At 44.2% G+C, this 18,262-nt stretch overlaps 1 protein-coding gene across 2 annotated transcripts in view; it reads left to right on the plus strand.

The window, feature by feature from the left end:
* The window catches only part of LOC120516027 (protein asteroid homolog 1-like), a 29,635-nt gene extending 13,184 nt beyond the window's left edge, over positions 1 to 16,451 (plus strand). Inside the window, exons 3-5 of one of the 2 annotated variants that reach the window (XM_039737453.1) lie at positions 29 to 209; positions 9,757 to 9,925; positions 15,871 to 16,451. In XM_039737453.1, coding sequence (XP_039593387.1) covers positions 29 to 209; positions 9,757 to 9,925; positions 15,871 to 16,063 — 543 coding nt within the window. In that variant the 3' untranslated portion in view covers positions 16,064 to 16,451. The remainder of the gene's footprint in view (positions 1 to 28; positions 210 to 9,756; positions 9,926 to 15,870) is intronic. The other variant, XM_039737454.1, reaches the window with a different exon arrangement.
* The last annotated feature ends 1,811 nt before the right edge of the window (positions 16,452 to 18,262 follow it).

Raw genomic sequence — 18,262 nt, forward strand, 5'->3', positions numbered from 1 at the left:
TTTTGTTTTTTTTGTCGCTCATCTCCAGCTTCCATTGGCTAGACGCCTGCAGATGTTCTTGGAGATTCTGGGGGTCAGCTCTTCGACGGTGGAGGAAGTTCCTCGGCACCTGATTTTCCCCGTGTACGTCACCCACTTCTGGTTGATTCACTCAGATCCTCGTCCGAGCCTTCAGCATCTGCAAGCAATTCTGGTGGGAATCGCAGAAGGTGAGGCACGTCAGGTGGTTACTCGTGTGTCTTATCAGTCGAGCATTTTAACAAAACGCGGGAGGTGACGCTGTTGTGATTTTGAAATTTTGTGTACAGTATAAGTTGATAAATATCCTGTATGTCTATATTTGCAACTTAGACAAAGCAATGTAATATTAGTGTTATATCATTGATAAGAACGGCAATGGTTTGATGTTTAACTAACTCCCCCACCCCTTATTCTTTGGGACCGACTGTTGTGTCACACCAGAATTCTGTTGGTCTGAAGTTGCCCGTTTGATTTTAAATCAGGAACCATTAAGTACCATGAAGCCCTATTGGCTGTAGAGCTTGGACAGAGAATCTATACATTTGCTTGCCTTACCCCTCCCTCTCTCTCTCTAACACCATCATGATGAAGGAGCTTCTCACACAGAAGACCACACTGAGAAGCACAACTCGGCAGCCATATTGAGGCAGGCATGCGGCCTGCTCTGAAGAAAGCTGACTAGAAATGATGACTTAACTAAAGACATTTTAAGAAACTAACAAGAATTGAGTGTCTCCTGAAACTACACATCCGCAGTTATCAGGTTGCCAGTCTTCACGTGTACTTTGCTTATTATTATATCAATATTATCAATAATCTTTATATTATTTCGCTTGTGTCCGTTCGTGCTCGATATAAACAACGGTTGCCACGACTACTATATCTCTCCACAACAATAGCGTGGAATCCGTGTTCCTGGCAGAGTTTTGGTCTTAGACAAGTCTTCGATGTGACTGATTATCGACTGTGGTATTTGACTGTTTATTCGGCACATACTTTGTTACTGACCGAAACTGCATTATGACCCCACCATTTTACATCTCCTCTTTCCTTCACTTCAACGTAAGCCTCCCAATAAAATGAAAAGGCACATACAGTGTAGCTGCGACCAACAGAAACGGTCTCAATGGCCTACATACTCACACCAACGCACAGAAGCAGAAACATCGACATCATCATTATGTGAATTTCCCCTTGGGATTAATAAAGTATCTATCTATCTATCTATCTATCTATCTATCACACCAGGCCAACCAGCACAGGCGAGATGCCTTAGAACAACAAAGACAACGTATGACAAACCACAGAGCGACATGATCCGAAGATCAGCACCAGCAAGCCTCACACTGAGACAGCGAGAGAAAAACGAATCACACACACCACCTTTCTGAAGAGCAGCGGCAAACTGCCAGACGACAAGAAACATTACGACGGAAAAACTACAGGGATTACATGACACTGGCAACTCAAAACAAGATATTCCCTTAATATTACGGCGTAGGCAATTCCCTGTTCGTTTAGCACATTGTATGACTATCACCAAGTCAGAAGGACAAACGTTTAATAACATCGGAGTTTATTTGCCAGGCCCCATTTTTACCCATGGCCAGTTGTACAGCACATTTTCCAGAGTTACATTGAAACCCCAGTTAAACGTACAGGTACTTGCGGGTTACACACAGGGGAATATTTTCGCTGGCAATAACATTTATGCAAAAAATTGCATTTTCTGACAATCATTATAGACGTCGGTATACTAAATTACCTGACAGCACTGACTTACGTGTGCCCTGCACACATGTTCTGTTAACCGGTTCGTGTTACACTTTGGATTGTAAATATTCCTGCTGTTGTAAGAGACTATAATAACATCCCATAATACTCATGTGGCTATTCTAATATTGAGTCCTCCCATCAAGTCTCTACTTATTAAAATAATCTCCTTTCTTACTGTAACGTGTGATGTTCTACTCTCCCTCATCACCATGTCATTAACACTTGTACTCTTGCCAAATTTTGCTAGTACATTATTTAAAGTTGTAACTGCACTCCTGCTTGTCTAATAATAATAATAATAATGCATTTTATTTATTTGTAGGTGCCTTTCTAAACACTCAAGGAAACCGAACCATAGACAAAAATAGACAAAAGTAAAATACAGAAGTTCAAATCAGACAGAGCAATTGCAATCAAAGAGAAAAAGCCGTCTTAAACAAATGAGATTTAAGTTTAGATTTGAAAAGTGAAAATAATTCAATATTTCTAAGCTCAGATGGTAGTGAGTTCCAAACTGGGGAGCAGAGCAACTGAATGGTGTGCCCCCCACAGTGGTAAGACGGACGAAGGGGACAGTCAGGTGGATGGAGGAAGAGGATCAAAGGGTACGGGAGGGAATGGCAACATGGAGGAGATCAGACAGATAGATAGACAGACAAATATGGAGGGGCGAGGGTGTGGAGAGTCTTAGGAGAATTTTAAATTGAATTCAGAACTGAACTGGAAGCCAATGAAGCTGCTGCAAGACGGGAGTGATGTGGTGAATAGAAGGGGTTCTAGTAATGATGAAAGGTGAGTTCTGGACCAGTTGAAGCTTAGAAAGAGATTTGCGAGAAAGACCAAAGTAAGGGAACTGCAATAATCCAGACAAGAAGTGACCAGGCTATGAATGAGGATAGCAGTGGTGTGAGGAGTGAAGGACGGGCGAATACGATTAACGTTATGCAAGTGGAAATATGAAGACTGGGAGATGTTACTGATGTGGGACTGAAAGGATAAAGTACTGTCAAGGATGACACCTGTGGGGAATTATCAATAACAAATGAAAAGTGATCAGTTTTGGATAATGTGGATTTTGTACCAATGAGGAGAACCTCCGTCTTGTCACTTGTTATTTAATTTAAGAAAATTTAAAGAAAACCAGGATTTGATTTCTGCTATGCAATCAGTAAGTGAAGTGGGTGGAAAGGAAACAGTAGGCTTTAGTGAGGTAGAGCTGGGGGTCATCAGCATAACCGTGGAAGATAATGTTATATTTACGAAAGATATTGGCAAGGGGAAGGAGGTCAATAATGAAAAGGAGGGGCCCCAGGACAGAGCCCACCTGAAGTGTCAGCGGTGGGTTGGGATGTGAAAGTTTTAAGCTGAACAAACTGAGTGCGGCCTGAGAGGCAGGATTTGAACCAGTCTAGTGCAGGGGTCCTCAATCGCGGTCCTGGAGAGCCGCAGTGGCTGCAGGTTTTTGCTCCAACCCAGTTGCTTAATAACTTCTGCTTCACTTTAGTGATTTTGAGCCCTTATTGCTTAATTTTGTCTTAAACAGCTATTTGAATTGCTCCTTATTATCAATAACATGCAAATGACAAGAGAGAGCAGCATTTCTCCATTTAGCTTCTTTACATTTACGCCTCTGTGTGTATTTATCTGCACTATTGGGTTTAATGAAATACTTGGAAGAGAAAAAAGTGAAGGACTGAGAATTACTCGTCCATTTTAGCCTTCAAATCATTTGCATGATAGAAAGGGAACGAAAATCTAGGATATGAGAATGAGCTGACATAGCAGAGTTGATTTAATTTCATAGCTTGTTAGTGCTTTATTGGCAAGAATTGCTTTCTAATTAAGCAACCAGGTCAGAACAAAAACCTGCAGCCACTGCGGCTCTCCAGGACTGGGATTGAGGACCCCTGGTCTAGTGGAGTGTGGGTAATGCCAATTGAAGATAATCTATTGAGAAGAGTCGTGTGACAAAGGCTGCACTCCGATCAAGGAGGATGAGAAGAGGAATTAAACCAGAATCAGCTGCCATAAGGAGGTCATTAGTAATTTATATAAGTGCCGTTTCTGCACTTACGAAAACCAGACAGATTGTTTTGAGATAAATTTTTTCAAGAATTTTGGAAATGAAGGGTAGATTAGAAATAGGACGAAAATGACTGAAATGAGTCGGCTCGGCACCAGGTTTTTTCAGTATTTGGGGTTATCGCAGCAGTTTTAAAAGATGAAGGAACAGCACCAGTGGTGAGAGAAGAATGAATTATAGCAGAAATAAGGGGGACCAGAGAGGGGAGGCAGGCTTTGACCAGAACTGTAGGTTGACAGGTGGATGGCTTAGACCTACAGATGAGATCTGAGATTTCTGTCACTCTATGTAATTGCCTGAGGTTATAGATGTAGAAGGGAAGGTGGGGAGAAGTTATAAAGTACAATACCTTAGAAACAGCGCTAAGTCTATGAGGTTTGAGGCATTGTGACAAAGGCTCGAACTCTACCAAGACCAAACAGACACCAAGGAAAACCTGCGTCCTGTTAGAGAGCCAGCAGAGGATTGGGTTTATCCCACCTCACACTTAACACTTCCAAAAATTGATTTTAGTGATGTAAGAAGTATTGTTGAAAAACGTAACACAACAAAAGCATTGAAACTAGACAAATGCTGGAATTATTTAGTGGAGGAATTTACTTCTAATTCTAATCCAAGGTAAATTTTCTTATGCTAGAGTGTGAGAGTTGAAGCCAACTTAAATCAAAATTTGTGGTTGCTGGAGAAGCTGGGGTTATAGCTCTGAAACTCTGGGGAGAGCAGGGTTCAAAGTTTTAACAAAGGGCTCTTTGGATGAGCCAGCAGGACAAAGCAAAGACAACACAGGAGTGTCTTAGGGATGACTCAATGAATACCCCTGAGTAGCCCAGCCAGAGCCCCAAATATCTCTGAAAGACCCGAAAGCAGCTGACCACCGACGCCCGCCATTCAAACTGACTGAGCTTGAGATCTGCAGGGAAGAACAGCAGAAGTCCTCAAATCCAGGTGTGTGTGTGTGTGAAGCTCAGATCTGGTCGATCCATTAGGTGATGTAGACAGTGCCATTTGTGGAAGGAAAGGGGACACAGAGTGGGGGTCTTACATTTATGATAATAATGCCCACGGTGTGTACACAAAGGGGGGTTTCTGAAGGCATGTGTGCCCTGGACACAGAGGGAGTGGGTTGTCAAACTGTGATGATAATGAGAGGGGACCTTGATGATATTGTGTGAGCACCATCACCCACTAAACAGCCAGCTAGGTTGTAGTCATCTGAAGGGCGCCACTGAGGACAGGAAAAGGGACACCGAGGTAGGGGATTGCACAAGTTTGATAATAATGTCCGTGGTGCTGTATGTGCACATAGGAGTGTTTCCCTGGACACTGAGGGAGAGGGCCATCAAACTATGATGATAAAGAGTGGCCGCCGTTAACAAAAGTAAACTTTAAGAGTGCAAGATCGAAAGCCTTGATGATACTGTGGGGGTACCGTCACCCACTAGGCAGCGAATTAGGTCACAGATGTCTGAGGGACGTCATTTATGAAAGGAAAAGGGACACCGATGGGGCTGTAGAAGTCTGATAATAACATCAGCAGGATGTTCATAAAGGGGGCTTCATTTGCGTTTCTGAAAGTCCAGCCTGGACACCAATGGTAACGAGTGGCCCCCATTAGCGAAATTAAACCTGAGGGGGTTGGCAAGGTTGTTGAATCCTGATAATACTGTGTGGGCGCCATTTATGAAAGAAAAAATCCATACACTCCTTTAAAGTATGCGGTATATGCACAAAGGGGTACAGTACTCTGTGTGCTATTGAAGGGGCATTCACTCTGGACGCCGAGAGGGCAGGGGGTACCCTTACCCCCCATAGGTCGTCGAAGCTTAACCCTCAAACCGCCACTGACTTTTTGGGGTTAATGCACCCCTGGACGCCAAATACTTTTTTTCTGCACTTTTTAAGGAAACGTCACAATTCACCAAGAAAAAGGTAAAATTTTAAAGGAACACCCATCACAATTACCACAACGCTGATCATTTTACACATGAACTGTAAAAACGATAAAAAAAAAAAAAACTACTGCAACAATATACGAGGGCCGTTCAAATATAAACAGGAACTTAAGAGTTACATTTTATTTACTGAATACAATCAAACAACTTATACACTGTTTTTCTATGTAGTCTCCTGCCACTCCAATCCACTTGTCCCAGCGCTCAGGAAACTTCTTAAGTCCAGTGACTGCATGTTGACCCGTTCTAGCACAGCGTCAATAACCTCCTCATTCAACTTGAATTTCTTCTCTCCTAAAAATTCCTTAGGTGGACTGAAGAGATGATAGTCACCATCCGAATGACTTGCACCAGTCATACACTCTAGACCAGGAGTCCTCGATCACGGTCCTGGAGGGCCGCAGTGGCTGCAGGTTTTTGCTCCAACCCAATTGCTTAATAATAAGCTCTTATTGCTCAAGTAATAATAATAATTCTTTGCATTTACACTCACCTAAAGGATTATTAGGACCACCATACTAATACGGTGTTTGACCCCCTTTCGCCTTCAGAACTGCCTTAATTCTACGTGGCATTGATTCAACAAGGTGCTGAAAGCATTCTTTACAAATGTTGGCCCATATTGATAGGATAGCATCTTGCAGTTGATGGAGATTTGTGGGATGCACATCCAGGGCACGAAGCTCCCATTCCACCAAATCCCAAAGATGCTCTATTGGGTTGAGATCTGGTGACTGTGGGGGCCATTTTAGTACAGTGAACTCATTGTCATGTTCAAGAAACCAATTTGAAATGATTCGAGCTTTGTGACATGGTGCATTATCCTGCTGGAAGTAGCCATCAGAGGATGGGTACATGGTGGTCATGAAGGGATGGACATGGTCAGAAACAATGCTCAGGTAGCCCGTGGCATTTAAACGATGCCCAATTGGCACTAAGGGGCCTAAAGTGTGCCAAGAAAACATCCCCCACACCATTACACCACCACCACCAGCCTGCACAGTGGTAACAAGGCATGATGGATCCATGTTCTCATTCTGTTTACTCTACCATTTGAATGTCTCAACAGAAATCGAGACTCATCAGACCAGGCGACATTTTTCCAGTCTTCAACTGTCCAATTTTGGTGAGCTCGCTCAAATTGTAGCCTCTTTTTCCTGTTTGTAGTGGAGATGAGTGGTACCCGGTGGGGTCTTCTGCTGTTGTAGCCCATCCGCCTCAAGGTTGTGCGTGTTGTGGCTTCACAAATGCTTTGCTGCATACCTCGGTTGTAACGAGTGGTTATTTCAGTCAAAGTTGCTCTTCTATCAGCTTGAATCAGTCAGCCCATTCTCCTCTGACCTCTAGCATCAACAAGGCATTTTCGCCCACAGGACTGCCGCATACTGGATGTTTTTCCCTTTTCACACCATTCTTTGTAAACCCTAGAAATGGTTGTGCGTGAAAATCCCAGTAACTGAGCAGATTGTGAAATACTCAGACCGGCCCGTCTGGCACCAACAACCATGCCACGCTCCAAATTGCTTAAATCACCTTTCTTTCCCATTCTGACATTCAGTTTGGAGTTCAGGAGATTGTCTTGACCAGGACCACACCCCTAAATGCATTGAAGTAACTGCCACGTGATTGGTTGATTAGATAATTGCATTAATGAGAAATTGAACAGGTGTTCCTAATAACCCTTAGGTGAGTGTATATAGCGCTGTTCTCACTACTCAAAGCGCTCAGCAATTGCAGGTTAAGGGCCCAACAGAGCAGACTCCCTTTTGGCATTTACGGGATTCGAACCAGCAACCTTCCGACTGCCAGTGCAGATCCCCAGCCTCAGAGCCACCACTTCTGCTTCACTTTAGTGGTGTCGCTCGTTATGATTTTGAACCCTTCTTACTTATTTAAGTCTTAAACAGCCGTATTCTTGGTTTTTAATGGCTCCTAATTAGCAATGACATGCAAATGACAAAAGAGACCAGCATTTCTCCATTTAGCTTATTACCATTTACACCCGTGTCTATTGATCGTGCACTATTGGGTTTAATTAAATACTTGGAAGGAAAATGAAGAGAAAAAAGTGAAGGACTGAGAAGTACTCCTCCATTTTAGCCTTCAAATTATTTGGATGATATCCTTAGAAATGGGAAGAAAATCGAGGATATGAGAAAGAGCTGACATAGCAGAGTTAAAGAACCAACAAGCCATGAGATTAAATTATTGGTAAGAATTGCTTTCTAATTAAGCAACCGGGCTGGAACTAAAACCTGCAGCCACTGCGGCCCCCCAGGACTGGGACTGAGGACCCCTGCTCTATAGACTGAGAGAGACACTCCTCTCCAAACTGATTTTTAAGTCTGGAATAAATCTGAGATGGAATGACTTCTTCATTTGTCAAAAGTTTAACAATAATTTGCTGCGCAACACTACTGTGTAGCTCCTGCCCCGACATGTTGATTACAACTGACCGAAAGAGCAGCGAACACAGCACCACTACCGACAACTTCAAACCTGGATGTGTCATTTATAAGAACAGAGTATGACAATTCCTGTGTATAACTGAACGGCCCTCACATTATGTTATGTTTGAGGTGCAACTGAGGCCTTTGATGAAATTCAGTAAATCACCGAGCCAACTGCTAGATGACTGCAATGCGCTTCTTTTTGGAATGAGCCAGGCCTCCATCGCTCGCCTGCTGCTGGTGCAAAATGCAACCACTGTTCGATTTTTAACTGGCACAAGAAAGCGAGAGCACATTACCCCGATTGTGGCTTCCCTTCACTGGCTTCCAGCTCGTTTTCGAATCTATTTTAAGATCCTTGTATTAGTTTTTAAATCCTTTAATGGTTTGGCCCCATTTTATTTGTCAGAACTGCTGCCCCCTTATGTCCCGTCTCGCCCTCTCAGGTCAGCAGGCCAGACGCTTTTACGTGTTCCTGAGACACGATGCCAACTCCGAGGTGATCGGGCTTCTTCAGTTGCAGCTCCAAAACTCAGGAATGATTTGCTGTTGCACGTTAGGCAGAAACGTCACTCGCTGTCTTTAAATCTTATTTAAAAAACGCACTTTGACTCCCTGGCCTTTAACCGAGTGTGAGATGTTGACCATCTGGGTACTTTTTATTAGGAATCTCTTCAGCTCTCATGTGTTTGTGTGTTTCTGTTTCTTTTGCTCTTTGGTGACTGTGTGTCTGCTATGCTGGGTTTTTATTGTACGGCACTTTGGTCAGCCTTGATGTTGTTTTTAACGAGCTTTAGAAAGAAATCAAACAAACTGCGTTTGAACTGGCTGATGCTTGTAGGCCAGATAGATGGTCTGAATCCCAGGGGGTGCCAGTGGTCACGAGCGGGCTGCCCAACGAATGTATGGCACAGACTGATCAGCTCCGGCGTGCTGGCAAATTGCACTGGGAACCGACTCCAGCCGGTTGCAGCGGCTTAAGGGTTAATAATGCCAACTAACCCGCTATGTTCAAAGAGGGGCAACATCTGTCAATCCAACCCAGGCAGGGGACGTAACTTGTGAGGCTTATCACGTCAGACACAAAAAGACTGTAGTGGCTGTCAAAGGGTCTTCAATGAAATAAGGGAGTGAAGGGTCCGAACACCTGCATCAGGTTTTTATTTTGGCCAAAATTTCTAAATTCCTGTTTTTCGCTTGTCATTCTGGGCTATTGACTGTTTTTTGATGTCGGGGGGGGTGAAAAAAGATGAATTGAAATGATTTTCGCACAGGGCTGCAGCAAAACTACATGCGTAAAGGGGGTCCCGAAGACTCTGTGAAGGCGCGGCTTCATTTGACTACAACACGATGAAGACGTGCGTACAGCTCACCGCGGCCCGGAAATGATGACTCGATCAAACGGCTGACTGTGCTGCGCTGGTGTGCCGGTGCTCTCGTAACGCGAAATCCTAACCTCTGACCCTCTCGTTAGGCTCAACGGCTTCTTCAGGGGATGCGCTTCAGGAACTTCTGACGAGCCCCCAGAAGCCCCTCGACCAGGATGCCGCCCACATCTTCAGCCAGTGGCAAGCGACTTTACAGATAAGCCTGTATCTGAATCAGCTGCTGTGCCGTCCATTGGAAGAGCCCGAAGTGTCCGGGTGAGAGCCATTTCTGTGTGTGTGTGTTTGGGGGGATTCGCCTCACTGTCTGTGGGGTTTTTTTAAATTTATTTCTCTTGTGTTCTCCACTTTCCTGCCATGCCACTCCGACTACAAGATTTTTAACCCTAAATTTCCAGCCTTAGAAGTTTGTCCCCTTTCTGATAAATGGGGAGGGTTACGTCAGGAAGAGCATCCAATGTCAAATTGTGCCAAATCAATATGCGGACAAAAATGTAGATGATCTGCTGTGGCAACCCCTAACGGGAGTGGCCGAAAGAAGAAGAAGAAGAAGAAGAAGAGTTTGTCCCCTTTCTCCTGGTCTTGCCATCAGCAGGAGTTCACAAGAGCTGCTATTGCACTTGGGAATCCATCCTGGCTTGACATGAAACACATAACACATTTTTCATTTTTTTTCCAAGTCAAAAATCGGGCAAGACCAGCAGATCAGTTAGCAAAAAGAGTTACTTTTTTGTGTTTAAAGGATTTATTTGTGCCGATGAACTTGAGGTCATGACCCTGGAGACTGTGACCCTAATGACGGTTGCACCAAATGGCAGAAAAAGCAAAAGGACCCCAACATTCATGACAACTGGTGCCACTGCTGCCTTCACTAAGCTGCTACTCCTAGTCATGGATCAAGAAATCAAAGAAGTTTAGAACCTTCTGTCATAAACTAGGAGTCCCAAATCGCGTAGCTCCAAAAAACACTTCCAGAAATGCCCAATAGAGGGGGATACCCCCATCAAGCCCCAGCTAGTAACAGGGCAAACACAGAGTCTTTGTAAATAAAATGATTTATTCTTCACAAAACTGCTTGTAACAAGAATAAAGCTCCGTAGCAGCAAAAAAAAAAAGGCGTCACATGTAACACCAAAGGCAATCCAAAGCATAGAGATATTCAAAGAATTGTCAGAAATCACAGCAGAGGGTCGAAAAATCTAGAAATCCGAGAAATTAAATAAACACCAATAAACTCGCCACTTTCAGGAATTTTGAAACGAACCCCCCTATAAATTCAAAGGGTCTCCCACACTTCCTGGTGACGACTGGCATTCTTGGGATCGCCGATTTCGTAAAAGAGGAATCCCAAAGCACGCAAGTCCCTATACGGTCCGAAGCACCTACTGCCGAACATTTCTATTAATGCCCACTAGAGGGGGGGATAGACCGTCAAACCCCTGCTAGCAAAGAATATTCTAAAACAAAAAGGTCCACATCACAATAGCCCTGTAAACACACAAACCTCCAAAGAGCACAAAAAAATAAAGGAGCTGCCAGCAAGAAAATCCAAGGATGAACAATGGCCCAAAACACGATCCAAAGGCCAAGTCACAAAGGTAAAACAAAAATTCAATAGAAAACATGAGAAATCTCACCGACTCCCCAGCACATTCAAAATAAACCACCTAAAACTGTAGGAGACCCTCCACGTTTAGAGGGTGGAGGGCCATTCCTGATGGTGATTGGCAGGTTGCCCTCATTTCTTGGGTGGGGGACCACCCACAAAAGACATGGAACATAACACAGGCAGCTTACATACGTAAATAAAATGAAAAACAAGGAATGATGCACATAAGTAAGCAAAAGTAACGTTAACTTGTTCTTCTTACTGTTTCGGCTGCCGCAGCTGATCATCCGTCTCCCTCTATCCCTGTCTTTTTACATCTTGTTCTGTCACACCCGTCACCTGCATGTCCTCTCTCACCACATCCATAAACCTTCTCTTAGGCCTTCCTCTTCTCCTCTTCCCTGGCAGCTCTATCCTTAGCATCCTTCTCTCATTATACCCATCATCTCTTCTCTGCACTTATCTACACCAACGCCATCTCGCCTCTCTGACTTTGTCTCCCAACCGTCCCACCTGAGCTGACCCTCTAATAAAGTTTCTTGTGAATTTCCCCTTGGGCTTAATAAAGTAAGTATCTATCTATCTATCTATCTATCTATCTATCTATCTATCTATCTATCTATCTATCTATCTATCTATCTATCTATCTATCTATCTATCTATCATACAGTGCCTTTCATATCTATCTATCTATCTATCTATCTATCTATCTATCTATCTATCTATCTATCTCCAATGCAAATCTTAGCATCTTTAACTCTGCCACCTCCAGCTCTGTCTCTTGTGCCACCGTCTCCAGCCCATATAACATAGCTGGTCTCACTACCGTCCCGTAGACGTTCCCTTTCTCTCTTGCTGATACCCGTGTAACAAAGGCGCTATATAGGCACCTGACCTGACACAGATGGACACGGAGGCATGTATAAAAAACACAAAGACTTTATTTTTCTTCGGCTGTGGGACACCATCTTCCCCGTGCCACACAGCCCAAACACAGTCCCCAAAACACAAGCACAAAACGGTTCTCTTCCTTCCTTTACCACCACTCCTCCTAAAGCTTCGTCACCTTCCTCCCAACTCTGGCTCCTTGAGTGGTGGTGGCTGGGCCCTTTTATAGCCCACCTGGAAGCGTTCCAGGTGATTAACCACCTGGTCCTAATTGCACTTCCGGGTGGGGCTGAAGACTCGTCCAGCCGGGCTGTGGGAAGCAGACAGCCCCCCCTAGCGGCCACCCCGGGCCCCAACCAAGATGTGGAGGACTCCATCTCCCATGGAGCCCTGCGGGTGGCTGGGGAATCACCGTCGGCCAGGGAGGCTGCCACCAAGCGTCCCGGGGGAGGTATTGAACTGCCCATGGCGGCTCCCCCGGAACATAAGCAGCAGGGGCATCCCTGCCGGGCATGGGACCCGGCTGTCCTTCACACCCGTCTGTCACAAATCACTCCTGACACTCTTCTCCACCCATTCCACCCTACCTGCACTCTCTTCTTCACCTCTCTGCTGCACTCTCCGTTGCCTCGGACTGTTGAACCGAAGTACAGTGGAACCTCGGGTCATGAACGTCTCGGACCACGTACAAATCGGGTTACGACCAAAACGTTCGCCAAACTTTTGCATCTGTTCACAACCACGCACTCGGGTGACAAACAAGCCAGTTTCCCTTCCGGTTCGTATGCGCCGATGATTTCTGCACGTGTTCAGTCTGTCCCTGAGCATTCGCTGTGCAGAGAGAGAGAGCGAGTGAGCGAGTGAGAGATGTCAGGCCGCATAAGGCCGAGAAGGCAGTTAAAGAAGGCACCGGGCTTGTTTTTAAAGAGACTGCAATGTTTGTTTTCTCAGTGTTATTCAATGTTTTTACATTTAGTTTACTATTACGATGTGCATTCTATGGTATCATTTTGAATTTCCCCTTGGGATTAATAAAGTATCTATCTATCTATCTAATTAACTATTTTTGTGCTTAAAAATCTTTAAAAAATATATTTACATACAGCTTGTTCGGTCTGGAATGGATTAATTGTATTTACATACAATTCTATCGGGGAAATTGCTTTGGGCCACGACCAAATCGGGTTGCAACCAGAGTTTTGGAATAAATTACGGTCATGACCCAAGGTTCATTGTATTTAAATTAGTGACAAAAAAGTAACATTACCATAATCAGCACAAATCAAAGAATCAAAAATGAACAAAAGGGACTGCAATGATACCAAAGACAAGGAAAGGACACCTTCACGGCCAACCCCGTGTATTAATTGCATGTAAAAACAAAACAAAAAAACACGTCAAAGAGTTGAGTCTTCCAGGTTTCCCTAATCAGACTGCCGAAGATGGCATCTCTTGGGTTTGAGATGCATTCTGGGCATAAGAGACGGGTCCAGGTGGTCTGACCCCGGAAGTCACGTCATATGTGGAGTTGTGTCAATCTTCTTTTCTGCAGAGGTTAAAAGAGAAGTGAATGTGTTGCTGCACAGCGCCCCCTCATGTCTTGGTGAAGATTTACAATCACGTAAGTCCTTAGGCAGTTCTCCATGCGCATGTGTGTGACAGACACAAAACCTGAATTTGAACCCGAGCCGGGGACTGGCTGAGACCTGACGCTTTCAACACCAACTGATTCCGATGCGTCGTCAGATCTTCCCACATTTACACCATAGTTATGTACGGTAGCTGCACATGATTATGATGCCGCAGAAATAACACAAACCTGGCCGTATGTCAGGGATGGCGAGGAGAATAACAAAAAAAAAAAAAAATGAGACAATCGAGAAGGTGGGAGAGTAGCCAGTTATGTGTAAAATCTGAATGTTTCTTTCAAATGGGTGAAGGATGTTTGAATTCAAGTAGAAAGCATCAGAAGAACACTTAAATATCACCGAGTCGTTCATGTTTACGTAGGCTTCATCGGGTCTTAACCACGTCATTCGTGTTTTGTAAATGTCATTATCTGCCACTGAACGTTGGATTTGTCAGAGGGGCGCAGGTCGGAGGTGTTTCTCCAGATATGACGGTCTTCAGTAAACGACCTATGAATCCTTCATATTCACAACATGTCACAGGATCTCAATGTGCTGCACTGCACGGAGATGAATGACCCGTTTATTGAAGCCTTGTAAGTATTGATACGACCGAAAAAAGTCTTAACAGGATGTGAGTAACGGATGCATGCATATTCACAGCACCTAAACTGAAGTACCGTATATACCCGCAGATAAGTCGGGACTTGATTTGACCGAATAATTTCTGGTATTTTATAATGTCAGTCGTATAAGTCGATTTGCGGAGAACTCACACTGTTGGTCCAAGAGATTACGATATGCTAACGCCCTCCGGAGACAGTAACCATGGAGCACACGGCCTGTGTATCGTGCCTACGTGACCAGACAGTAATACCCAAACTATTCCGAAGCAACAGTTGCACTGTTTTGTGTTTCTTGTATCTCACACCCTCGTACACCTTTATCGTAAGAGCATCCCTTATCTACGATGAAGCGTTCGAGCAGATGAAAATACAAAACTGGTTTTAAATTAAAAGTCGTTGAACTGGCAAAAGAAATTGGTAAGTGTGCTGCTGCAACAAAATTCAATGTGTCTGAGGAACTGATGTGAGATTGGAGGAGGCAAGAAGATGTAAAAAAAAAATGAAGGGTTGCATTCATGAACGGGGGTACAAGTCGAGGTCTGATTTTATGATCGATTTTTTGGGGTTTCAAGACCCGACTTATACACGAGTATATACGGTAATCATTAATAAGTTTGTAATTTGTTTAAAAAAATAAAAATAGACAAGCTTTGGTACCTAGTGGATCAGTCTGAATTATTAAATATACTGCAATATGGATTTTTACCAAATCCTTATGCTACAATGTTCCTCAGGTGTATAGAAATAAATATGGCAGAACTAGCCATGGAAAAAAGACCAGCATATGTTGTGATTTGACCGTATCATTTCTGGTATTTTATAATGTCGGTCGTATAAGTCGAATGCTATTGGTCCAAGAGATTACGACATGCTAACGGCCACCTGAGAGAGTAGCCATGGAGCACACGGCCTTTTTCTTTCTATGTATTGTGCCCACGTGATCACACGGTAATACCCGAACAATTCCGAAGCGACGTTTGCACCGATTTGTGCTTTTTGTGTCTCACACCCTCATACACCTTTATAATAAGAGAATCCCTTATCTACGATGGAGCGTTCGATCAGAAAAAAATATGAAGCTGGTTTGCAATTAAAAGTCATTGAAGTGGCGAAAGAAATCGATGCATCTGAGAAACTGCTGTGAGATCGGAGGAGGCAAGAAGATTTAAAAAAAAAAAGAAAAAACATTTTTGAACGGGCGTATAAGTTGGGGTCTGATTTTATGATTGATTTTTCGGGTTTCAAGACCCGACTTATATGTGAGTATATATGGTATTCGGCTTTTTCTGGTAGAATGTGGGTTTGCTTGCATTGCTGTCTTTCAAAGTACAGATGAGTTCTGGGAGTTGCATTCTCATTTATGAAAATTCTAACGTTTCGTGATGTGTTTACTGATCTGTGTGTTCTTGTTCTTTTTTTTTTTTTTTCCATGTTTTTATATCCCCCTTGCAGGCTTTACAGCGGCTCTCTGGTGCACGCCGTCTTCAGGAGGCTAAATCTGCCGACTTCTCCCAAGGCCCTGCTGTCAGGGTCGGCCTTTGAGATTTTTGGGGTTCTTCTCCGGGCGGTGCACACTGGCATCCCCGACAATTATTTTTCCCCCCGTAGTACACACCCACCCCTGCAGCAGTCGCTTCATAAGTAAGTAAAGAAGGAACAGCAGGCCACAACTTCAGTCAACGTAAAGGAGACCTCGGAGACATTCCATCGGTGACGATCAACCGTCATCAGCCTGTTTAGCCGACTTATGACCTTATGACTTTACAACTGTCCAGCTTACGACTGCTACCACGTCAGGCAGTGTGAGTGTTTCTAAGCTGGGCATTAAACAGTTTTCACCATGCCAGCTCTCTTCTTTCTACTTTCTCTAGTTGGCGCTGTTGTATGCTGTGACTCATTCATCTCAATTTATTACCTTCAGCAGTTTCAGCTTCCTTCAGTTTATTATCAACATTGATAATAAATTATAACTCTAACAGTCAGTCATCTTCCAACCCGCTATGCACAGGGTCATGGGGGTCTGCTGGAGCCAATCCCAGCCAACACAGGGTGCAAGGCAGGAACCAATCCCGGGCAGGGCCCCAACCTACCGCAGGACACACACACACACACACAATTGAGGATCTCCAATACGCCTAACCTGCATGTCTTTGGACTGTGGGAGGACCCACGCAGACACGGGGAGAACATGCAAACTCCACGCAGGGAGGATCCAGGAAGCGAACCCAGGTCTCCGTACTGCGAGGCAGCAGTGCTACCACTGCGCCACCGTGCTGCCCGACTGAAATTGTACTAATTATTAATATAAGTTACTAAAATCAGCTTTTTCTTTCCAGTATATTGTGGCCAGTAGGTGGCGCTACTGAGCCCCAAATGTCAAACTCAAGTGCACCAAAAACACTTCAGTGTTCAAAGCACGCATTGTTCACTTCCCGGGCCCCTTTACTGCGAGGCAGCAGTGCTACCAATGCGCCACTGTGCCGTCCATAACTCTAACAATCAACAACTAAAAAATAAAACTCCAAAACGGCCCAGTTTAGCAGGAGCGGTTGAAGTTGGATTTGTGAATGACAGACCCTGTGAAGCAATGTAAAGTTTTGTCCTACCGGGTTCTTGATGCGGTGTGGGGTTTCAGATGATCGGGAGCGCTCCCTCCCTCTGATGAAGACGTATCCAATCAGTTCAAACTCGCACAGACGGGCAGGCGTAGGACATCACATGCATCCAGACAGAAACTGTAACCCAATTGTGAGTACGAGGCGAATTGGCAAACAAGACGGTTGATCGCGATCCCCACAGCGACTTTAAGGATCCTTTTTAAAGGTCCCGCCTACTCCGTTTTCTTCCCAGCAGTCCCTGCACCCTCTGAAGCTATCCAATAGCATTATAATGCTGAGGCCGCTGGGACATTTAGGAATTTTAAGTGGCGCTGCTATTACTTAAGGGACTTACTATCCAATACCGTACATGCGGTCAGGCTTCCCTCATTCTACAGAAACTTCTTTGAGCAGAATAATCGACGATGTGCTGATCACTGATGATTCGGATTTGATGTCAGTATTGCTGCTTCTTGACAACGTAGACCACGGCATACTTTTAAGCCACTTGAAGAAACATATTGGCATCCAGGAGACGGTACTTTCATGATTTCATTCTTATTTATCTAACAGACTTCAACGTGTAAATTGAATTGAATTGAAATTAATTTTCTGAAGTAAAGTTTGGTGTACCCCAGGGATCAAGTCTTGGCCCCATCTACAGTATATGCTCCGCTTGGTGACATCATTTGTAAATATGGTGTTCATTTTCATTTCAACTTGTATATACTGTATACCTGTAAAGCCAAATGGCTGTTCCCAACTGCTGAATTTAGAGGCGTGTCTGTCGAAAATGAAACAATAGATGAATAAGAACTTTCTGCTCTTAAATGCTGATAAAACAGAATTATTGGTTGTTAGAGCAGCCAAATGTGGACATCTGTGTGAGAACTTGAGTGTTAATATTGATGGCTGTTCTATCTGTGAAAGTTCCATCCATCCATCCATCCATTTTCTAACCCGCTGAATCTGAACACAGGGTCACGGGGGTCTGCTGGAGCCAATTCCAGCCAACACAGGGCAAAAGGCAGGAACCAATCCTGGGCAGGGTGCCAACCCACCGCAGGACACACACAAACACACCCACACACCAAGCACACGCTAGGGCCAATTTAGAACTGCCAATCCACCTAACCTGCATGTCTTTGGATTGTGGGAGGAAACCGGAGTGCCCCAACCAGTAAAAATCTTGGAGTAATTTTCGATAATCGTCTCACACTCCAGTCTCATATCAAGGCTATTACCAA

Source organism: Polypterus senegalus, chromosome 15 (assembly GCF_016835505.1).
Source record: "Polypterus senegalus isolate Bchr_013 chromosome 15, ASM1683550v1, whole genome shotgun sequence".
NCBI classification, from domain to species: Eukaryota; Metazoa; Chordata; class Cladistia; order Polypteriformes; family Polypteridae; genus Polypterus; species Polypterus senegalus.